This window comes from Oncorhynchus tshawytscha, unplaced genomic scaffold, assembly GCF_018296145.1.
Source record: "Oncorhynchus tshawytscha isolate Ot180627B unplaced genomic scaffold, Otsh_v2.0 Un_contig_1610_pilon_pilon, whole genome shotgun sequence".
Lineage (NCBI taxonomy): Eukaryota > Metazoa > Chordata > Actinopteri > Salmoniformes > Salmonidae > Oncorhynchus > Oncorhynchus tshawytscha.
In genome coordinates this window covers 55,890-83,631 of record NW_024609085.1, presented here as the reverse complement: position 1 = coordinate 83,631, position 27,742 = coordinate 55,890, and the positions used below count along the sequence as shown (strand labels likewise).

The 27,742-nt window shown below is 50.1% G+C and overlaps 1 protein-coding gene across 1 annotated transcript in view; it reads left to right on the top strand.

Annotated features, from left to right (window-relative positions):
• Positions 1-13,809: 13,809 nt before the first annotated feature.
• Positions 13,810-27,742, top strand: part of LOC112242141 (unconventional myosin-XV-like) — a 39,455-nt gene continuing 25,522 nt past the window's right edge. The window contains exons 1-4 of the mRNA XM_042314147.1: positions 13,810-14,006; positions 15,075-15,193; positions 15,868-16,009; positions 25,233-25,344. Of these exons, the coding sequence (XP_042170081.1) occupies positions 13,956-14,006; positions 15,075-15,193; positions 15,868-16,009; positions 25,233-25,344 (424 nt within the window). The 5' untranslated portion in view covers positions 13,810-13,955. The remainder of the gene's footprint in view (positions 14,007-15,074; positions 15,194-15,867; positions 16,010-25,232; positions 25,345-27,742) is intronic.

The following is a 27,742-nucleotide window of genomic DNA, read 5'->3' as shown; positions in this document are numbered from 1 at the left end:
CCCACCACACAACACCACAACCCACCACACAACACCACAACCCACCACACAACACCACAACCCACCACACAACACCACAAAACACCACAACCCACCACACAACATCACAACCCACCACAAAACACCACAACAAAGCACCATATAACACCACAACCCACCACACAACACCACTACCCACCACAACAAACCACCACATAACACCACAACCCACTACACAACACCACAACAACCCACCACACAACACCACAACCCACCACACAACACTACAACCCACCACACAAACAAAACCACAACAAAACCAAAAACCACCAACAACCCACAACCCACCACAAACACCACAACCCACCACACAACACCACAACCCACCACACAACACCACAAAACCACCACACAACACCACAACCCACACACAACACACACAAACACCACAACCCACCACACCACCACAACACCACAAACACCACACAAACAAAACCACAACCCACCTACACAACACCACAACAAACCACCACACAACACAACCCACCACACAACACCACAAAAACCACCACACAACACCACAACCCACCACACAACACCACAACCCACACACAACACCACAACCCACCACACAACACCACAACCCACCACAAACACCACAACCCACAACAAACCACCACAACCCACCACACAACACCACAACCCACCACACAACACAACAACCCACCACACAAAACCAAAACCCACCACACACAAACAAAACCACAAAACCACAACCCACCACACAACACCACAACAAACCACCACACAACACCACAACCCACCACACAACACCACAACCCACCACACAACACCACAACCCACCACACAACACCACAACACCACACAACACCACACAACACCACACCACACAACACCACACAACACCAAACACCACACAACACTACAACCCACCACATAACACCACAACCCACCACACAAACCACACACACAACACCACAACACACACACACAACACTACAAACCACCACAACCCACCACAAACACCACAACCCACCACACAACACCACAACCCAACACATAACACCACAACCCACCACAACACCACAACCCACCACACAACACCACAAACACCACATAACACTACAACACCACACAACACACACAACACCACACCCACACAAAACACCACAACAAACCACCACAAAACACCACAACCCACCACATAACACCACAAACCACCACATAACACACAACCCACCACACAACATCACACAACACCACAACCCACCACAAAACACCACAACAAACCACCACAAACACCACAACCCACCACATAACACAACAACCCACCACACAACACCACAACCCACCACAACAAACCACCACATAACACCACAACCCACCACACAACACCACAAACCACCACACAACACTACAACCCACCACACAACACCACAAAACCACCACACAACACCACAACCAACATCACAACCCACCACACAACAACAACCCACCACAAAACACCACAACAAACACCATATAACACCACAACACCACATAACACAACAACCCACCACACAACACTACAACCCACCACACAACACCACAACCCACCACAACAAACCACCACATAACACCACAACCCACCACACAACACCATCAAACCACCACACAACACTACAACCCACCACACAACACCACACAAACCACATAAAACCACAACCCACTACACAACACCACAACAAACCACCACACAACACCACAACACCACACAACACCACAACCCACCACACAACACCACAACAAACCACCACACAACACCACAACCACCACACAACACCACAACAAACACCACAAACACCACACAAACACCACAAACACCACAAACACACAACACCACAACCCACCACAACACCACAACCCACCACACAACACCACAACCCACCACACAACACCACAACCCACCACAGAACACCACAACCACCACATAACACCACAAACCCACCAACACAACACCACAAACCACCACACAACACCACAACCCACCACACAACACACAACCCACCACAAAACCACAACCCACCACATAACACCACAACCCACCACACAACACCACAACCCACCACAAAACCACACAAACACCACAACCCACCACACACACAACCACAACAACCACCACAAACACCACAACCCACCACACAACACCACAACCCACCACAAAACCAAAACCACAACCCACCACACAAACACCACAACCCACCACACAACACCACAACCCACCACACAACACCACAACCCACCACACAACACCACAACAACACCACACAACACCACAACCCACCACACAACACCACAACCCACCACACAACACCACCACACAAACACCACAAACCCACCACACAACACCACAACACACCACAACACTACAAACCACCACAAACACCACAAACACCACACAACACCACAACCCACCACAACACCACACAAAACCACAACCCACCACACAACACCACAACCCACCACACAACACCACAACCCACCACACAACACCACAACCCACCACACAACACCACAACCCACCACACCACAACCCACCACACAACACCACAACCCACCACACAACACACAACCCACCACACAACACCACAACACCACAACACCACCACAACCCACCACACAACACCACAACACCACATAACACCACAACCCACCACACAACACCACAACCCACCACACAACACCACAAAACCACATAAAACCACAACCCACACACAACACCACAACAAACCACCACACAACACCACAACCCACCACACAACACCACAACCCACCACACAACACCACAACCCACCACACAACACCACAACACAACACACCCACACAACACTACAAACCCACATAACACACAACACCACAAACACCACACCACACAACACCACAACACACCACACAACACAAAACCACAACCCACCACACAACACCACAACCCACCACACAACACCACAACCCACCACACAACACCACAACTCACCACACAACACCACAACCCACCACACAACACCACAAACCCACCACAACAACCCACCACCACAACATCACACAACACCACAACCCACCACAAAACACCACAACAAACCACCACAAACACCACAACCCACCACACAACACAAACCCACCACAACAAACCACCACATAACACCACAACCCACCACACAACACCACAAACCACCACACAACACCACAACCCACCACACAACACCACAACCCACCACACAAACCACAACCACCACACAACACCACAACAAACCACCACACAACACCACAACCCACCACACAACACCACAAAACCACCACACAACACCACAACCCACCACACAACACCACAACCCACCACACAACACCACAACCCACCACACACCACAACACCACAACACCACACCACACACACACCACAACCACCACATAACAACACCCACCACACAACACCAAACCCACCACACACAACACAACACCACACACACACAACACCACAAAACACCACAACAAACCACCATAAACACCACAACCCACCACATAACACCACAACCCACCACACAACACCACAACCCACCACACAACACCACAACCCACCACAACAAACACCACACAACACCACAACCCACCACACAACACCACAACCCACCACACAACACCACAACCCACCACACAACACCACAACAACACAACACCACAACCCACCACACAACACCACAACCCACCACAAAACACCACAACAAACCACCACACAACACCACAACCCACCACACAACACCACAACCCACCACACAACACCACAACCCACCACACAACACCACAACCCACCACAAAACACACCACACACCACAACCCACCACACAACACCACAAACCACCACACAACACTACAACCCACCACACAACACCACAAAAACCACATAAAACCACAACCCACACACAACACCACAACCCACCACACAACACCACAACCCACCACACAACACCACAACCCACCACACAAACACCACAACCCACCACACAACACCACAACCCACCACACAACACCACAACCCACCACACAACACCACAACCCACCACACAACACCACAACCCACCACACAACACCACAACCCACCACACAACACCACAACCCACCACACAACACCACAACCCACCACACAACACCACAACAAACCACCACACAACACCACAACCCACCACATAACACAACCCACCACACAAACACCACACACAAACCACATAAAACCACAACCCACCACACACAACACCACAACAAACCACCACACAACACCACAACCCACCACACAACACCACAACCACACCACACACACACCACAACCCACAACACACAACACCACAACACCACAAACACCACCACCCACCACACAACACCACAACCCACCACACAACACCACAACCCACCACACAACACCACACAACACCACACAACACCACAACCCACCACACAACACCACAACCCACCACACAACACCACAACCCACCACATAACACCACAACCCACCACACAACACCACAAACCACCACATAACACTACAACCCACCACACAACACCACACCCACCACACAACACCACAACACCACAAACACCACAACCCACCACACAACACCACAACAAACCACCACATAACACCACAACCCACCACACAACACAACAACCCACCACACAACACCACAACCCACCACACAACACCACAACCCACCACAAACAAAACCACACAAACACCACAACCCACCACACAACACCACAAACCACCACACAACACTACAACCCACCACACAACACCACACAAAACCACACAAACACCACAACCCACCACACAACACCACAACCCACCACACAACACACAACCCACCACACAACACCACAACCCACCACACAACACCACAACCCACCACACAACACCACAAACACCACACAACAAACACCACACAACACCACAACAAACCACCACACAACACCACAACACCACACAACACCACAACAAACCACCACACAACACCACAACCCACCACACAACACCACAACCCACCACACAACACCACAACCCACCACATAACACCACAACCCACCACACAACACCACACAACCCACACACAACACCACAACCCACCACACAACACCACAACCCACCACACAACACCACAACACCACCACACAACACCACAACCCACCACATAACACCACAACCCACCACACAACACCACAACCCACCACACAACACCACAAACCACCACACAACACCACAACCCACCACACAACACCACAACCCACCACACAACACCACAACCCACCACACAACACCACAACCCACCACACAACACCACAACCCACCACACAACACCACAAACCCACCACATAACACCACAACCCACCACACAACACCACAAACAACAACCCACCACACAACACCACAACCCACCACACAACACCACAACCCACCACAAAACACCACAACCCACCACACAACACCACAACCCACCACACAACACACAACCCACCACACAACACCACAAACACCAAACCCACCACAAACACCACAACCCACCACACAACACCACAAACCACCACACAACACCACAACCCACCACACAACACCACAACACCACCACACACAACACCACAAAAACCACCACACAACACCACAACCCACCACACAACACCACAAAAACCACCAAAACCACACACAACACCACAACCCACCACACAACACACAACCCACCACACAACACCAACCACCACAAACACCACAACCCACCACACAACACCACAACCCACCACACAACACCACAACCCACCACACAACACCACAACCCACACACACCACAACCCACCACACAACACCACAACCCACCACACAACACCACAACCCACCACACAACACCACAAAACCACCACACAACACCACAACCCACCACACAACACCACAACAAACCACCACACAACACCACAACCCACCACACAACACCACAACCCACCACACAACACCACAACACAACACAAAACCACACCACAACCCACACACAACACCACAACAAACCACCACACAACACCACAACCCACCACACAACACCACAACCCACCACACAACACCACAACACCACAACCCACCACACAACACCACAACCCACCACACAACACCACAAAAACCACATAACACCACAACCCACCACACAACACCACAACCCACCACACAACACCACAACACCACACCACCACAACCCACCACACAACACCACAACACCACACAACACCACAACCCACCACACAACACCACAACAACACAACACCACAAAACACCACAACACCACCCACCACACAACACCACAACCCACCACACAACACCACAACCCACCACACAACACCACAACCCACCACACAACACCACAACCCACCACACAACACCACAACAAACCACCACACACCACCACAACCCACCACACAACACCACAACCCACCACACAACACCACAACCCACCACACAACACCACAACCCACCACAAACACCACAACCCACCACACAACACCACAACCCACCACACAACACCACAACCCACCACACAACACCACAACCCACCACACAACACCACAACCCACCACACAACACCACAACCCACCACACAACACCACAACACCACAAACACCACAACCCACCACACAACACCACAACCCACCACACAACACCACAACAAACCACCACATAACACCACAACCCACCACACAACACCACAACCCACCACACAACACACAACACCACAACAAACCACCACACAACACCACAACCCACCACACAACACCACACCACAACCCACCACAAACCACCACAAAAACCACAACCCACCACACAACACCACAACAAACCACCACACAACACCACAACCCACCACACAACACCACAACCCACCACACAACACCACAACCCACCACACAACACCACAACAAACCACCACACAACACCACAACCCACCACACAACACCACAACAAACCACCACACAACACCACAACCCACCACACAACACCACAACCCACCACATAACACCACAACCCACCACACAACACCACAACCCACCACACAACACCACAAACCCACCACACAACACTACAACCCACCACACAACACCACAACCACCACACAACACCACAACCCACCACACAACACCACAACCCACCACACAACACCACAACCCACCACACAACACCACACAAACCACCACACAAAAACCACAACCCACTACAAACACCACAACCCACCACACAACACCACAACCCACCACACAACACCACAACCCACCACACAACACCACAACCCACCACACAACACCACAACCCACCACACAACACCACAACCCACCACACAACACCACAACAAACCACATAACACACAACACCACACAACACCCCACCACAAACACCACAACCACACACACACCACAACAACACCACACAAACCACACACAAAACCACCACACAACACCACAACCCACCACACAACACCACAACCCACCACACAACACCAAACCACAACCACAACACCACAACAACCACAACCCACCACACAACACCACAACAAACCCCCACACAACACCACAACCCACCACACAACACCACAACCCACCACACAACACCACACAACACCACAACCCACCACACAACACCACAACCCACCACACAACACCACAACCCACCACACAACACCACAACCCACCACACAACACCACAACCCACCACACAACACCACAACCCACCACACAACACCACAACCCACCACACAACACCACAACCCACCACACAACACCACAACCCACCACACAACACCACAACCCACCACACAACACCACAACCCACCACATAACACCACAACCCACCACACAACACCACAACCCACCACACAACACCACAACACCACACAACACCACAACACACCACACAACACAACACCACAACACACCACACACAACACCACAACAAACCACCACACAACACCACAACCCACCACACAACACCACAACCCACCACAAACACCACAACCCACCACACAACACCACAACCCACCACACAACACCACAACCCACCACACAACACCACAACCCACCACAAAACCACCACAAACACCACCACCACAAACACCACAACCCACCACACAACACTACAACCCACCACACAACACCACAAAACCCACCACAAAAACCACAACCCACCACACAACACCACAACCCACCACACAACACCACAACCCACCACACAACACCACAACAACCACACAACACCACAACCCACCACACAACACCACAACCCACCATGCAACACCACAACCCACCACACAACACCACACCCACCACAACACCACAACACCACACAACACCACAACCCACCACACAACACCACAACCCACCACACAACACCACAACCCACCACACCACCACAACCCACCACACAACACCAACCCACCACACAACACCACAACCCACCACACAACACCACAACAAACCACCACACAACACCACAACAAACCACCACACAACACCACAACCCACCACACACAACCACAACAAACCACAACACCACACACACCACAAACCACCACATAACACTACAACCCACCACACAACACCACACAACACCATAACCCACCACACAACATTACAACCCACCACAAAACACCACAACAAACCACCATATAACACCACAACCCACCACATAACACAACAACCCACCACACAACACCACAACCCATCACAACAAACCACCACATAACACCACAACCCACCACACAACACCATCAAACCACCACACAACACTACAACCCACCACACAACACCACACAAAACCACATAAAACCACAACCCACAACACAACACCACAACAAACCACCACACAACACCACAACCCACCACACAACACCACAACAAACCACCACACAACACCACAACAAACCACCACACAACACCACAACACCACAACACCACCACACACACCACAACCCACCACACAACACCACAACCCACCACACAACACCACAACAAACCACCACACAACACCACAACCCACCACACAACACCACAAACACCACACAACACCACAAACCACCACAAACACCACAACCACCACACAACACCACAACAAACCACCACACAACACCACAACCCACCACACAACACCACAACCCACCACATAACACCACAACCCACCACAACACCACAACCCACCACAACACCACAACCACCACACCACTACACACCACACACACACAACACCACACAACACCACAACCCACCACACAACACCACAACAAACCACCACACAACACCACAACAAACCACCACACAACACCACAACCCACCACACAACACCACAACCCACCACACAACACCACAACCCACCACACAACACCACAACCCACCACACAACACCACAACCCACCACACAACACCACAACCCACCACACAACACCACAACCCACCACACAACACCACAACAAACCACCACACAACACCACAACCCACCACACAACACCACAACAAACCACCACACAACACCACAACAAACCACCACACAACACCACAACCCACCACACAACACCACAACCCACCACACAACACCACAACCCACCACACAAAACACCACAACAAACCACACAAAACACCACAACAAACCACCACACAACACCACAACCCACCACACAACACCACAACAAACCACCACACAACACCACAACCCACCACACAACACCACAACAAACCACTTAACACCAGTTAAACCCACCACAAACACCACAACACCACAACAAACCACCACACAAACCACCACACAACACCACAACCCACCACACAACACCACAACCCACCACACAACACCACAACCCACCACACAACACCACAACCCACCACACAACACCACAACCCACCACACAACACCACAACCCACCACACAACACCACAACCCACCACACAACACCACAACAAACCACATAACACCATTAAACCCACACACAAAACACCACAACAAACCACCACAAAACACCACAACAAACCACCACACAACACCACAACCCACCACACAACACCACAACCCACCACACAACACCACAACCCACCACACAACACCACAACAAACCACAAACACCACCACAACAAACACCATTACCACAACAAACCACCACACACACCACAACCACCACACAACACCACAACCCACCACACAACACCACAACCCACCACACAACACCACAACCCACCACACAACACCACAACCCACCACATAACACCACAACCCACCACACAACACCACAACCCACCACATAACACCACAAACCACCAAAACACCACAAACCACACAAACACCACACAACACCACAACCCACCACATAACACACAACACCACAACCCACCACATAACACCACAACAAACCACCACACAACACCACAACCCACCACATAACACACACCACAACCCACCACAACACAACAAACCACACACAACACCACAAACACCACACAACACCACAACCCACCACATAACACCACAACCCACCACCATTACAACACACACAACCCACCACACAACACCAACCCACCACAAACACCACAACCCACCACAAACACCACAACCCACACACAACACCACCCACCACACAACACTACAACCCACCACACAACACCACACACACAACACCACAACACACCACCACACAACACCACAACCCACCACACAACACCACAACCCACCACACAACACCACAACAAACACAAACCACACAACACCCACAACACAAAAACCACAACCCACACACAACACCACAACCCACCACACAACACCACAACCCACCACACAACACCACAACCCACCACACAACACCACAAACACCACCACCACACAACACCACAACCCACCACATAACACCACAACCCACCACACAACACCACAACCCACCACACAACACCACAAACAACATAACCACCACACACACACCACAAACACCACCACCACACACACCCCACCACACAACACCACAAACCACCACAAACACCACAACCCACCACACAACACCACAACAAACCACATAACACCACAACCCACCACACAACACCACAACCCACCACACAACACCACAACCCACCACACAACACCACACCACACAACACCACACCACACAACACTACAAACCACCACAACCCACCACACAACACCACAACCCACCACACAACACCACAACCCACCACACAACACCACAACTCACCACACAACACCACAACCCACCACACAACACCACAACCCACCACACAACACCACAACCCACCACACAACACCACAACCCACCACACAACACCACAACCCACCACACAAAACCACCACATAAACCACAACCCACCACACAACACCACAAAACCACCACACAACACCACAACCCACCACACAACACCACAACAAACCACAACCCACCACACAACACCACAACCCACCACACAACACCACAACCCACCACACAACACCACAACCCACCACATAACACCACAACACACCACACAACCCACAACCCACCACACAACACCACAACCCACCACACAACACCACAACCCACCACACAACACCACAACACACACACCACAACCACCACACAACACCACAACCCACCACACAACACCACAACCCACCACACAACACCACAACCCACCACACAACACCACAACCCACCACACAACACCACAACCCACCACACAACACCACAACCCACCACACAACACCACAACCCACCACACAACACACAACCCACCACACAACACCACAAACCCACCACAACACCACAACCCACCACACAACACCACAACCCACCACACAACACCACAAACCACCACATAACACTACAACCCACCACACAACACCACACAACACCATAACCCACCACACAACATCACAACCCACCACAAAACACCACAACAAACCACCATATAACACCACAACCCACCACATAACACAACAACCCACCACACAACACCACAACCCACCACAACAAACCACCACATAACACCACAACCCACCACACCACCACACATCACTACAACCCACCACACAAAACCACATAAAACCACAACCCACTACACAACACCACAACAAACCACCACACAACACCACAACCCACCACACAACACCACAACCCACCACACAACACCACAACAAACACCACACAACACCACAACACCACAACACCACAACCACCACACAACACCACAACCCACCACACAACACCACAACCCACCACACAACACCACAACACACAACACCAAACACCACAACACCACAACCACCACACAACACCACAACAAAACACCACAACACCACACCACAACAAACCACCACACAACACCACAAACAAACCACCACACAACACCACAACCCACCACATAACACCACAACCCACCACACAACACCACACCCACCACCACCAAACCCACACCACACAACATTACAACCCACCACAAAACACCACCACAAACCACACAACACCACAACAAACCACCATAAACACCACAACCCACCACACAACACCCAACAAACCACCACACAACACCACAACCCACCACACAACACCACAAACCACCACATAACACCACAACCCACCACACAACACCACACACCACACCACCACAAACCACCACACAACACCACAACCCACCACACAACACCACACAAACCACCACAAAACACCACAACCCACAACAACACCACAACAAACCACCACACAACACCACAAACAAACCACCACACAACACCACAACCCACCACACAACACCACAACCCACCACACAACACCACAACCCACCACACAACACCACAACCCACCACACAACACCACAACCCACCACACAACACCACAACCCACCACACAACACCACAACCCACCACACAAACACCACAACCCACCACACAACACCACAACAAACCACACAACACCATTAAACACAACAAACCACACAACACCACATTACAACACCACACCACCACACAACACCACAACCCACCACAACAAAACACCACAAACACCAAACACCATTAACACCACAACAAACCACCACACAACACCACAACCACCACACCACATAACACCACAACAAACCACCACACAACACCACAACCCACCACATAACACCACAACCCACCACAAACCACCACACAACACCACAACCAACCACAACCAACACCATTAAACCACAACAAAACACCATTAAACCACAACAAACCACCACACAACACCACAACCCACCACATAACACCACAACCCACCACACACCACAACACCACAACCCACCACATAACACCACAACAAACCACCACAGAACACCACAACCAACCACATAACACCATTAAACCACAACAAAACACCATTAAACCACAATAAACCACCACACAACACCACAACCCACCACATAACACCACAACACCACAACACCACAACCCACCACATAACACCACAACAAACCACCACACAACACCACAACCAACCACATAACACCATTAAACCACAACAAAACACCATTAAACCACAACAAACAACCACACAACACCACAACCCACCACATACCACCACAACCCACCACACAACACCACAATAAACCACCACACAACACCACAACCAACCACATAACACCATCAAACTACTACAAAACACCATTAAACCACCACAAAACACCACAACCCACCACATAACACTGCAATCCGCAAAACACCCTCAAACCACCGCAAAACACCATCAAACCACAACAAAACACCATCAAACCACTACAAATCACCAAAAACCACCACACAACCCCATAAAACACTGTCTGTCTGTCTGTGTGTGTGTGTGTGTCTGTGTGTAGTGGAGCACCAGGTGGGTCAGGATGGAGCCACACAGGATGAGAGTGTGAAGAAGAAGATCGTGACGATGGCCAGAGACTCCTGGGAAATATATTTCTCCCGACTCTTCCCTGCCTCGGTGAGTGTGTGTGTGTGTGTGTGTGTGTGTGTGTGTGTGTGTGTGTGTGTGTGTGTGTGTGTGAGCCTATATACCGTAGCTATATCTGGGGTAGCTCCACCCAGGACTCCTACCCGGGTCCAGCGACTGTCAACACAACACATTACACATTGGACGTCACTAGGTGTTGGGTTGATGTCGCTAGGTGTTGGGTTGAGGTCACTAGGTGTTGGGTAGAGGTCGCTAGGTGTTGGGTGGAGGTCGCTAGGTGTTGGGTAGAGGTCGCTAGGTGTTGGGTAGAGGTCGCTAGGTGTTGGGTAGAGGTCGCTAGGTGTTGGGTAGAGGTCGCTAGGTGTTGGGTAGAGGTCGCTAGGTGTTGGGTAGAGGTCGCTAGGTGTTGGGTGAGGTCGCTTGGTGTTGGGTAGAGGTCGCTAGGTGTTGGGTAGAGGTCGCTAGGTGTTGGGTAGAGGTCGCTAGGTGTTGGGTTGAGGTCGCTAGGTGTTGGGTTGAGGTCGCTAGGTGTTGGGTTGAGGTCGCTAGGTGTCGGGTAGATGTCGTTAGGTGTCGGGTAGAGGTCGCTAGGTGTCGCGTTGAGGTCGCTAGGTGTCGCGTTGAGGTCGCTAGGTGTCGGGTAGAGATCGCTAGGTGTCGGGTAGAGGTCGCTAGGTGTCGGGTAGAGGTCGCTAGGTGTCGGGTAGAGGTCGCTAGGTGTCGGGTAGAGGTCGCTAGGTGTCGGGTTGAGGACGCTAGGTGTCGGGTTGAGGACGCTAGGTGTTGGGGTGTTATGTGGTTGAGTTTGTGAGCCTGTTCATGTTAACAGAGTGTGTGAGCCTGTAGATGTTGACAGAGTGTGTGTGTTGCAGGGCAGTGTGGGTACTGGGGTGCAGGTGGTCTCATAACTGTGTGTGTGTGTGAGCCTGTTCATGTTAACAGAGTGTGTGAGCCTGTTCATGTTAACAGAGTGTGTGAGCCTGTAGATGTTGACAGAGTGTGTGTGTTGCAGGGCAGTGTGGGTACTGGGGTGCAGGTGGTCTCATAACTGTGTGTGTGTGTGAGCCTGTTGATGTTGACAGAGTGTGTGTGTTGCAGGGCAGTGTGGGTACTGGGGTGCAGGTGGTCTCTGTGTCTCATCGAGGCATCAAGCTGCTGAAGATGGTGAGAAGCAGCGCTGTTGTCCCAGACTACTTCAGAGTGCTACACCCTTACAGGTACACACAAACACACACACACACACAAATCAAATCAAAAATCAAATCAAAATTATTGATATAGCCCTTCGTACATCAGCTGATATCTCAAAGTGCTGTACAGAAACCCAGCCTAAAACCCCAAACAGCAAGCAATGCAGGTGTAGAAGCACAGTGGCTAGGAAAAACTCCCTAGAAAGGCCAAAACCTAGGAAGAGACCTAGAGAGGAACCAGGCTATGAGGGGTGGCCAGTCCTCTTCTGGCTGTGCCGGGTGGAGATTATAACAGAACATGGCCAAGATGTTCAAATGTTCATAAATGACCAGCATGGTCAAATAATAATAAGGCAGGAAAGTTGAAACTGGAGCAGCAGCACGGCCAGGTGGACTGGGGACAGCAAGGAGTCATCATGTCAGGTAGTCCTGAGGCATGGTCCTAGGGCTCAGGTCCTCCGAGAGAGAGAAAGAAAGAGAGAATTAGAGAGAGCACACTTAAATTCACACAGGACACCGAATAGGACAGGAGAAGTACTCCAGATATAACAAACTGAACACACACACACATACACACATACACATGGGGCCGCAGGTAGCCTAGAGGTTAGAGTATTGGGCCAGTAACCCGAAAGGTTGCTGGATCGAATCCCCAAGCTGACAAGGTAAAGATCTGTTTGTTTCTGTTTTTGTTTCCATAGTTACGCGGACATCCTGTTTGTGTCCATTCCATCAAAGAACATGTTGGAGTTTAACCTGACCAACGAGAAGCTGATTCTGTTCTCCGCCAAGGCTCCACAGGTTAAACACATGGTGGACTACTTCATCACAGAACTGAAGAAGGTGAGACAGATTAGAGGGTGAGACAGGTTAGACAGGTTAGAGGGTGAGACAGGTTAGACAGGTTAGAGGGTGAGATAGGTTAGAGGGTGAGACTGGTTAGAGGGTGAGACTGGTTAGAGGGTGAGACTGGTTAGAGGGTGAGACTGGTTAGAGGGTGAGATGGGTTAGAGGGTGAGACGGGTTAGACAGGTTAGAGGGTGAGACAGGTTAGAGGGTGAGACGGGTTAGAGGGTGAGACAGGTTAGAGGGTGAGACAGACAAGAGGGTGAGACAGGTTAGAGGGTGAGACAGGTTAGAGGGTGAGACAGGTTAGAGGGTGAAACAGGTTAGAGGGTGAAGCAGACTAGAGGGTGAGACAGGTTAGAGCGTATAACAGGTTAGAGGGTGAGACAGGTTAGAGGGTGAGACAGGTTAGAGGGTGAGACAGGTTAGAGGGTGAGACAGGTTAGAGGGTGAGACAGGTTAGAGGGTGAAACAGGTTAGAGGGTGAAGCAGACTAGAGGGTGAGACAGGTTAGAGCGTATAACAGGTTAGAGGGTGAGACAGGTTAGAGGGTGAGACAGGTTAGAGGGTGAGACAGGTTAGAGGGTGAGACAGGTTAGAGGGTGAGACAGGTTAGAGGGTGAAACAGGTTAGAGGGTGAGACAGACTAGAGGGTGAGACAGGTTAGAGGGTGAGACAGGTTAGACGGTGAGACAGGTTAGAGGGTGAAACAGGTTAGAGGGTGAGACAGGTTGGTGAGAGGATAGAGGGTGAAACAGGTTGGAGGGTGAGACAGGTTAGAGGGTGAAGCAGACTAGAGGGTGAGACAGGTTAGAGCGTATAACAGATTAGAGGGTGAGACAGGTAGATAGTGAGACAGTTTAGGGGGTGAGACAGGTTAGATGTTATAACAGGTTAGAGGGTGAGACATGTTAGAGGGTGAAACCGGTTAGAGGGTAGACAGGGGGTGAGACAGGTTAGAGGGTGAGACAGGTTAGACAGGTTAGAGGGTGAGACAGGTTAGAGGGTGAGACAGGTTAGAGGGTGAGACAGGCTAGAGGGTGTGACAGGCTAGAGGGTGAGACAGGTTAGAGGGTGAAACAGGTTAGAGGGTGAGACAGGTTGGTGAGAGGATAGAGGGTGAAACAGGTTGGAGGGTGAGACATGTTAGAGGGTGAAACCGGTTAGAGGGTGAGACAGGTTAGAGGGTGAGACAGGATAGAGGGTGAAACAGGTTAGAGGGTGAGACAGGTTAGAGGGTGAACCAGGTTAGAGGGTGAGACAGGTTAGAGGGTGAGACAGGTTAGACGGTGAAACAGACTAGAGGGTGAGACAGGCTAGAGGGTGAGACAGGTTAGAGGGTGAGACAGGTTAGAGCGTATAACAGATTAGAGGGTGAGACAGGTAGATAGTGAGACAGTTTAGGGGTGAGACAGGTTAGATGTTATAACAGGTTAGAGGGTGAGACATGTTAGAGGGTGAAACCGGTTAGAGGGTGAGACAGGTTAGAGGGTGAGACAGGTTAGAGGGTGAGACAGGTTAGAGGGTGAGACAGGTTAGAGGGTGAGACAGGCTAGAGGGTGCGACAGGCTAGAGGGTGAGACAGGTTAGAGGGTGAAACAGGTTAGAGGGTGAGACAGGTTGGTGAGAGGATAGAGGGTGAAACAGGTTGGAGGGTGAGACATGTTAGAGGGTGAAACCGGTTAGAGGGTGAGACAGGTTAGAGGGTGAGACAGGATAGAGGGTGAAACAGGTTAGAGGGTGAGACAGGTTAGAGGGTGAACCAGGTTAGAGGGTGAGACAGGTTAGAGGGTGAGACAGGTTAGACGGTGAAACAGACTAGAGGGTGAGACAGGCTAGAGGGTGAGACAGGTTAGAGGGTGAGACAGGTTAGGTGAGACAGGTTAGAGGGTGAGACAGGTTAGAGGGTGAAACAGGTTAGAGGGTGAGACAGGATGGTGAGAGGATAGAGGGTGAAACAGGTTAGAGGGTGAGACAGGTAGATAGTGAGACAGTTTAGGGGTGTGACAGGTTAGATGTTATAACAGGTTAGAGGGTGAGACAGGTTAGAGGGTGAGACAGGTTAGAGGGTGAGACAGGTTAGAGGGTGAGACAGGTTAGAGGGTGAACCAGGTTAGAGGGTGAACCAGGTTAGAGGGTGAGACAGGTTAGAGGGTGAAACAGACTAGAGGGTGAAACAGGCTAGAGGGTGAGACAGGCTAGAGGGTGAGACATGTGAGACCGGTTAGAGGGTGAGACCGGTTAGAGGGTGAGACAGGTTAGAGGGTGAGACAGGTTAGAGGGGGAAACAGACTAGAGGGTGAAACAGGCTAGAGGGTGAGACAGGCTAGAGGGTGAGACAGGCTAGAGGGTGAGACAGGCTAGAGGGTGAGACATGTGAAACAGGTTAGAGGGTGAGACCGGTTAGAGGGTGAGACAGGTGAGAGGGTGAGACAGGTGAGAGTGTATAACCGGATAGAGAGTGAGACAGGTTAGAGGGTGAGACAGGTGAAACAGGTTAGAGGGTTAGACAGGTTAGAGGGTGAGACAGGTTAGAGGGTGAGACAGGTTAGAGGGTGAGACAGGTTAGAGGGTGAGACAGGTTAGAGGGTGAGACAGGTTAGAGGGGGAAACAGACTAGAGGGTGAAACAGGCTAGAGGGTGAGACAGGCTAGAGGGTGAGACAGGCTAGAGGGTGAGACAGGCTAGAGGGTGAGACATGTGAAACAGGTTAGAGGGTGAGACCGGTTAGAGGGTGAGACAGGTGAGAGGGTGAGACAGGTGAGAGTGTATAACCGGATAGAGAGTGAGACAGGTTAGAGGGTGAGACAGGTGAAACAGGTTAGAGGGTTAGACAGGTTAGAGGGTGAGACAGGTTAGAGTGTATAACAGGATAGAGGGTGAGACAGGTTAGAGGGTGAGACAGGTTAGAGGGTGAGACAGGTTAGAGGGTGAGACAGGTTAGAGGGTGAGACAGGTTAGAGGGTGAGACAGGTTAGAGGGTGAGACAGGTTAGAGGGTGAGACAGGTTAGACAGGTTAGAGGGTGAGACAGGTTAGAGGCTGAGACAGGTTAGAGGGTGAGACAGGTTAGAGGCTGAGACAGGTTAGAGGGTGAGACAGGTTAGAGGCTGAGACAGGTTAGAGGGCGAGACAGGTTAGACAGGTTAGAGGGTGAGACAGGTTAGACAGGTTAGACAGGTTAGACAGGTTAGACAGGTTAGAGGGTGAGACAGGTTAGAGGCTGAGACAGGTTAGAGGGTGAGACAGGTTAGAGGCTGAGACAGGTTAGACAGGTTAGACAGGTTAGAGGGTGAGACAGGTTAGACAGGTTAGAGGGTGAGACAGGTTAGACAGGTTAGACAGGTTAGAGGGTGAGACAGGTTAGACAGGTTAGAGGGTGAGACAGGTTAGACAGGTTAGAGGGTGAGACAGGTTAGACAGGTTAGAGGGTGAGACAGGTTAGACAGGTTAGAGGGTTAGACAGGTTAGACAGGTTAGAGGGTGAGACAGGTTAGACAGGTTAGAGGGTGAGACAGGTTAGAGGGTGAGACAGGTTAGAGGCTGAGACAGGTTAGACAGGTTAGACAGGTTAGAGGGTGAGACAGGTTAGAGGGTGAGACAGGTTAGAGGGGGAAACAGACTAGAGGGTGAAACAGGCTAGAGGGTGAGACAGGCTAGAGGGTGAGACAGGCTAGAGGGTGAGACAGGCTAGAGGGTGAGACATGTGAAACAGGTTAGAGGGTGAGACCGGTTAGAGGGTGAGACAGGTGAGAGGGTGAGACAGGTGAGAGTGTATAACCGGATAGAGAGTGAGACAGGTTAGAGGGTGAGACAGGTGAAACAGGTTAGAGGGTTAGACAGGTTAGAGGGTGAGACAGGTTAGAGTGTATAACAGGATAGAGGGTGAGACAGGTTAGAGGGTGAGACAGGTTAGAGGGTGAGACAGGTTAGAGGGTGAGACAGGTTAGAGGGTGAGACAGGTTAGAGGGTGAGACAGGTTAGAGGGTGAGACAGGTTAGACAGGTTAGAGGGTGAGACAGGTTAGAGGCTGAGACAGGTTAGAGGGTGAGACAGGTTAGAGGCTGAGACAGGTTAGAGGGTGAGACAGGTTAGACAGGTTAGAGGGTGAGACAGGTTAGACAGGTTAGAGGGTGAGACAGGTTAGACAGGTTAGACAGGTTAGACAGGTTAGACAGGTTAGAGGGTGAGACAGGTTAGAGGCTGAGACAGGTTAGAGGGTGAGACAGGTTAGAGGCTGAGACAGGTTAGACAGGTTAGACAGGTTAGAGGGTGAGACAGGTTAGACAGGTTAGAGGGTGAGACAGGTTAGACAGGTTAGACAGGTTAGAGGGTGAGACAGGTTAGACAGGTTAGAGGGTGAGACAGGTTAGACAGGTTAGAGGGTGGACAGGTTAGACAGGTTAGAGGGTGAGACAGGTTAGACAGGTTAGAGGGTTAGACAGGTTAGACAGGTTAGAGGGTGAGACAGGTTAGACAGGTTAGAGGGTGAGACAGGTTAGAGGGTGAGACAGGTTAGAGGCTGAGACAGGTTAGACAGGTTAGACAGGTTAGAGGGTGAGACAGGTTAGAGGGTGAGACAGGTTAGAGGGGAAACAGACTAGAGGGTGAAACAGGCTAGAGGGTGAGACAGGCTAGAGGGTGAGACAGGCTAGAGGGTGAGACAGGCTAGAGGGTGAGACATGTGAAACAGGTTAGAGGGTGAGACCGGTTAGAGGGTGAGACAGGTGAGAGGGTGAGACAGGTGAGAGTGTATAACAGGATAGAGAGACAGAGACAGGTTAGAGGGTGAGACAGGTGAAACAGGTTAGAGGGTTAGACAGGTTAGAGGGTGAGACAGGTTAGAGTGTATAACAGGATAGAGGGGTGAGACAGGTTAGAGGGTGAGACAGGTTAGAGGGTGAGACAGGTTAGAGGGTGAGACAGGTTAGAGGGTGAGGGTGAGACAGGTTAGAGGGTGAGACAGGTTAGAGGGTGAGACAGGTTAGAGGGTGAGACAGGTTAGACAGGTTAGAGGGTGAGACAGGTTAGAGGGACAGAGACAGGTTAGAGGGTGAGACAGGTTAGAGGGTGAGACAGGTTAGACAGGTTAGACAGGTTAGAGGGTGAGACAGGTTAGACAGGTTAGAGGGTGAGACAGGTTAGACAGGTTAGACAGGTTAGAGGGTGAGACAGGTTAGACAGGTTAGAGGGTGAGACAGGTTAGACAGGTTAGACAGGTTAGAGGGTGAGACAGGTTAGACAGGTTAGAGGGTTAGAGGTTAGAGGTTAGACAGGTTAGAGGGTTAGACAGGGGTGAGACAGGTTAGAGACAGGTTAGAGGTTAGACAGGTTAGACAGGTTAGAGGGTGAGACAGGTTAGAGGGTGAGACAGGTTAGAGGGTGAGACAGGTTAGACAGGTTAGACAGGTTAGACAGGTTAGGTTAGAGGGTGAGACAGGTTAGAGGCTGAGACAGGTTAGAGGGTGAGACAGGTTAGAGGGTGAGACAGGTTAGAGGGTGAGACAGGTTAGAGGGTGAGACAGGTTAGAGGGTGAGACAGGTTAGAGGGTGAGACAGGTTAGAGGGTGAGACAGGTTAGAGGGTGAGGTTAGAGAGGTGAGACAGGTTAGAGGGTGAGACAGGTTAGAGGGTGAGACAGGTTAGAGGTTAGACAGGTTAGAGGGTGAGACAGGTTAGACAGGTTAGAGACAGGTTGAGGTTAGAGGCTGAGACAGGTTAGACAGGTTAGAGGGTGAGACAGGTTAGACAGGTTAGAGGGTGAGACAGGTTAGAGGGTGAGACAGGTTAGACAGGTTAGAGGGTGAGACAGGTTAGACAGGTTAGAGGGTGAGACAGGTTAGACAGGTTAGAGGGTGAGACAGGTTAGACAGGTTAGAGGGTGAGACAGGTTGGTGAGAGGATAGAGAGGTGAAACAGGTTGGAGGGTGAGACATGTTAGAGGGTGAGACATGTTAGAGGGTGAACCGGTTAGGGTGAGACAGGTTAGAGGGTGAGACAGGATAGAGGGTGAAACAGGTTAGAGGGTGAGACAGGTTAGAGGGTGAACCAGGTTAGAGGGTGAGACAGGTTAGAGGGTGAGACAGGTTAGAGGGTGAAACAGGTTAGAGGGTGAGACATGCTAGAGGGTGAGACAGGCTAGAGGGTGAGACAGGCTAGAGGGTGAGACAGGTTAGAGGGTGAAACAGGTTAGAGGGTGAGACAGACTAGAGGGTGAGACAGGTTAGAGGGTGAAACAGGTTAGAGGGTGAGACAGGATGGTGAGAGGATAGAGGGTGAAACAGGTTGGAGGGTGAGACAGGTTAGAGCGTATAACAGGTTAGAGGGTGAGACAGGTAGATAGTGAGACAGTTTAGGGGGTGTGACAGGTTAGATGTTATAACAGGTTAGAGGGTGAGACATGTTAGAGGGTGAAACCGGTTAGAGGGTGAGACAGGTTAGAGGGTGAGACAGGTTAGAGGGTGAGACAGGTTAGAGGGTGAGACAGGTTAGAGGGTGAACCAGGTTAGAGGGTGAACCAGGTTAGAGGGTGAGACAGGTTAGAGGGTGAAACAGACTAGAGGGTGAAACAGGCTAGAGGGTGAGACAGGCTAGAGGGTGAGACATGTGAGACCGGTTAGAGGGTGAGTTAGAGACAGGTTAGAGGGTGAGACAGGTTAGAGGGTGAGACAGGTTAGAGGGTGAGACAGGTTAGAGGGTGAGACAGGTTAGAGGGGAAACAGACTAGAGGGTGAAACAGGCTAGAGGGTGAGACAGGCTAGAGGGTGAGACAGGCTAGAGGGTGAGACAGGCTAGAGGGTGAGACAGGCTAGAGGGTGAGACATGTGAAACAGGTTAGAGGGTGAGACCGGTTAGAGGGTGAGACAGGTGAGAGGGTGAGACAGGTGAGAGTGTATAACCGGATAGAGAGTGAGACAGGTTAGAGGGTGAGACAGGTGAAACAGGTTAGAGGGTTAGACAGGTTAGAGGGTGAGACAGGTTAGAGTGTATAACAGGATAGAGGGTGAGACAGGTTAGAGGGTGAGACAGGTTAGAGGGTGAGACAGGTTAGAGGGTGAGACAGGTTAGAGGGTGAGACAGGTTAGACAGGTTAGAGGTGAGGCAGGTTAGAGGGTGAGACAGGTTAGACAGGTTAGAGGGTGAGACAGGTTAGAGGCTGAGACAGGTTAGAGGGTGAGACAGGTTAGAGGCTGAGACAGGTTAGAGGGTGAGACAGGTTAGAGGTGAGACAGGTTAGAGACAGGTTAGAGGGTGAGACAGGTTAGAGGGTGAGACAGGTTAGAGGGTGAGACAGGTTAGAGGGTGAGACAGGTTAGAGTGTATAACAGGATAGAGGGTGAGACAGGTTAGAGGGTGAGACAGGTTAGAGGGTGAGACAGGTTAGAGGGTGAGACAGGTTAGAGGGTGAGACAGGTTAGACAGGTTAGAGGGTGAGACAGGTTAGAGGGTGAGACAGGTTAGACAGGTTAGAGGGTGAGACAGGTTAGACAGGTTAGACAGGTTAGACAGGTTAGAGGGTGAGACAGGTTAGAGGCTGAGACAGGTTAGAGGGTGAGACAGGTTAGAGGCTGAGACAGGTTAGACAGGTTAGACAGGTTAGAGGGTGAGACAGGTTAGACAGGTTAGAGGGTGAGACAGGTTAGACAGGTTAGACAGGTTAGAGGGTGAGACAGGTTAGACAGGTTAGAGGTGAGACAGGTTAGACAGGTTAGAGGGTGAGACAGGTTAGACAGGTTAGAGGGTGAGACAGGTTAGGTTAGGTTAGACAGGTTAGAGGGTTAGACAGGTTAGACAGGTTAGAGGGTGAGACAGGTTAGACAGGTTAGACAGGTGAGACAGGTTAGAGGGTGAGACAGGTTAGACAGGTTTAGACAGGTTAGAGGCTGAGACAGGTTAGACAGGTTAGAGGGTGAGACAGGTTAGAGGGTGAGACAGGTTAGAGGGTGAGACAGGTTAGAGGGTGAGACAGGTTAGAGGGGTGAGACAGGTTAGAGGGTGAGACAGGTTAGAGGGTGAGACAGGTTAGAGGGTGAGACAGGTTAGACAGGTTAGAGGGTGAGACAGGTTAGAGGGTGAGACAGGTTAGACAGGTTAGAGGGTGAGACAGGTTAGAGGGTGAGACAGGTTAGACAGGTTAGACAGGTTAGAGGGTGAGACAGGTTAGACAGGTTAGAGGCTGAGACAGGTTAGACAGGTTAGAGGGTGAGACAGGTTAGACAGGTTAGACAGGTTAGAGGGTGAGACAGGTTAGACAGGTTAGAGGGTGAGACAGGTTAGACAGGTTAGAGGGTGAGACAGGTTAGACAGGTTAGAGGGTGAGACAGGTTAGACAGGTTAGACAGGTGAGACAGGTTAGACAGGTTAGAGGTTGAGACAGGTTAGACAGGTTAGAGGGTGAGACAGGTTAGACAGGTTAGAGGGTGAGACAGGTTAGACAGGTTAGAGGGTGAGACAGGTTAGACAGGTTAGAGGGTGAGACAGGTTAGACAGGTTAGAGGGTGAGACAGGTTAGACAGGTTAGAGGGTGAGACAGGTTAGACAGGTTAGAGGGTGAGACAGGTTAGAGGGTGAGACAGGTTAGACAGGTTAGACAGGTTAGAGGCTGAGACAGGTTAGACAGGTTAGAGACAGGTTAGAGACAGGTGAGACAGGTTAGAGGGTGAGACAGGTTAGAGGGTGAGACAGGTTAGAGGGTGAGACAGGTTAGAGGGTGAGACAGGTTAGAGGGTGAGACAGGTTAGAGGGTGAGACAGGTTAGACAGGTTAGAGGGTGAGACAGGTTAGAGGGTGAGACAGGTTAGACAGGTTAGAGGGTGAGACAGGTTAGAGGGTGAGACAGGTTAGAGGGTTAGACAGGTTAGAGGGTGAGACAGGTTAGACAGGTTAGAGGCTGAGACAGGTTAGACAGGTTAGAGGGTGAGACAGGTTAGACAGGTTAGACAGGTTAGAGGGTGAGACAGGTTAGACAGGTTAGAGGGTGAGACAGGTTAGACAGGTTAGAGGGTGAGACAGGTTAGACAGGTTAGAGGGTGAGACAGGTTAGACAGGTTAGAGGGTGAGACAGGTTAGACAGGTTAGAGGGTGAGACAGGTAGGAAAGTGATTCTGTTCATTCAACAGGACTCCAGGCTTCACTCTACAACCTGATAGAAAGGACGGACACATTATCACCCTTTTTCTGCATCCAGATTGATTTGGATAAATGGGATGTTTTTTCCCCAGGACTCTGAGTATGTGGTCGCAGTGAGGAACTACATCACAGAGGACAGAACTCTGCTCAGCTTCCACAAGGGAGACATCATCAGATTACACAGCGTGGAGGGGCTGGAGGAGGGTGAGACACACACACACACAGATACACACACGTCCCCATTGTGTTAGCTGTGTTGCTCATTGTATTGTGTGGTGTAGGCCGATGCTACGGCTGCATCGTCAGGAAGAAGGTCATGTTGCTGGAGGAACTAAAAAGAGATACTCCTGAGTTTGGTGGGTGGGGCCTGTGTGTGTGGTTGACCTGCATGTGACCAACACCCCGTCATGTTTGGTTGTGTTTTGGTTGCTGTGTGAGGAAACAACTAGGATTCAGCCTGGGCTGTTGTTGGGACTGTCTAGTCCCACTGAGTTAAAGTCTGAATTCAGACTGGGCTGTTGTTGGGACTGTCTAGTCCCACTGAGCTAAAGTCTGGATTCAGACTGGGCTGTTGTTGGGACTGTCTAGTCCCACTGAGCTAAAGTCTGGATTCAGACTGGGCTGTTGTTGGGACTTCCTAGTCCCACTGAGCTAAAGTCTGGATTCAGACTGGGCTGTTGTTGGGACTGTCTAATCCCACTGAGCTAAAGTCTGGATTCAGACTGGGCTGTTGTTGGGACTTCCTAGTCCCACTGAGCTAAAGTCTGGATTCAGACTGGGCTGTTGTTGGGACTTCCTAGTCCCACTGAGCTAAAGTCTGGATTCAGACTGGGCTGTTGTTGGGACTGTCTAATCCCACTGAGCTAAAGTCTGGATTCAGACTGGGCTGTTGTTGGGACTGTCTATTCCCACTGAGCTAAAGTCTGGATTCAGACTGGGCTGTTGTTGGGACTGTCTAATCCCACTGAGCTAAAGTCTGGAGGTCTCAGACATGTTTCCTGACTGTGAACAGTCAGACAGACAGTCTGTCTGTCTTGCCCCTTCTTAAACTGTCAGTATATATACAGTATATATAGGACATGTAGACTACGGTAGATCTGGTACAGTATATATAGGACATGTAGATCTGGTACAGTATATATAGGACATGTAGACTACGGTAGATCTGGTACAGTATATATAGGACATGTAGATCTGGTACAGTATATATAGGACATGTAGACTACGGTAGATCTGGTACAGTATATATAGGACATGTAGATCTGGTACAGTATATATAGGACATGTAGATCTGGTACAGTATATATAGGACATGTAGATCTGGTACAGTATATATAGGACATGTAGACTACGGTAGATCTGGTACAGTATATATAGGACATGTAGATCTGGTACAGACATGTAGACTACGGTAGATCTGGTACAGTATATATAGGACATGTAGACTACGGTAGATCTGGTACAGTATATATAGGACATGTAGATCTGGTACAGTATATATAGGACATGTAGATCTGGTACAGTATATATAGGACATGTAGACTACGGTAGATCTGGTACAGTATATATAGGACATGTAGATCTGGTACAGTATATATAGGACATGTAGACTACGGTAGATCTGGTACAGTATATATAGGACATGTAGACTACGGTAGATCTGGTACAGTATATATAGGACATGTAGATCTGGTACAGTATATATAGTACATGTAGACTACGGTAGATCTGGTACAGTATATATAGGACATGTAGACTACGGTAGATCTGGTACAGTATATATAGGACATGTAGACTACGGTAGATCTGATACAGTATATATAGGACATGTAGACTACGGTAGATCTGGTACAGTATATATAGGACATGTAGACTACGGTAGATCTGGTACAGTATATATAGGACATGTAGACTACGGTAGATCTGGTACAGTATATATAGGACATGTAGACTATGGTAGATCTGGTACAGTATATATAGGACATGTAGATCTGGTACAGTATATATAGGACATGTAGATCTGGTACAGTATATATAGGACATGTAGATCTGGTACAGTATATATAGGACATGTAGACTACGGTAGATCTGGTACAGTATATATAGGACATGTAGACTACGGTAGATCTGGTACAGTATATATAGGACATGTAGATCTGGTACAGTATATATAGGACATGTAGATCTGGTACAGTATATATAGGACATGTAGACTACGGTAGATCTGGTACAGTATATATAGGACATGTAGATCTGGTACAGTATATATAGGACATGTAGACTACGGTAGATCTGGTACAGTATATATAGGACATGTAGACTACGGTAGATCTGGTACAGTATATATAGGACATGTAGATCTGGTACAGTATATATAGGACATGTAGACTACGGTAGATCTGGTACAGTATATATAGGACATGTAGACTACGGTAGATCTGGTACAGTATATATAGGACATGTAGACTACGGTAGATCTGGTACAGTATATATAGGACATGTAGACTACGGTAGATCTGGTACAGTATATATAGGACATGTAGACTACGGTAGATCTGGTACAGTATATATAGGACATGTAGACTACGGTAGATCTGGTACA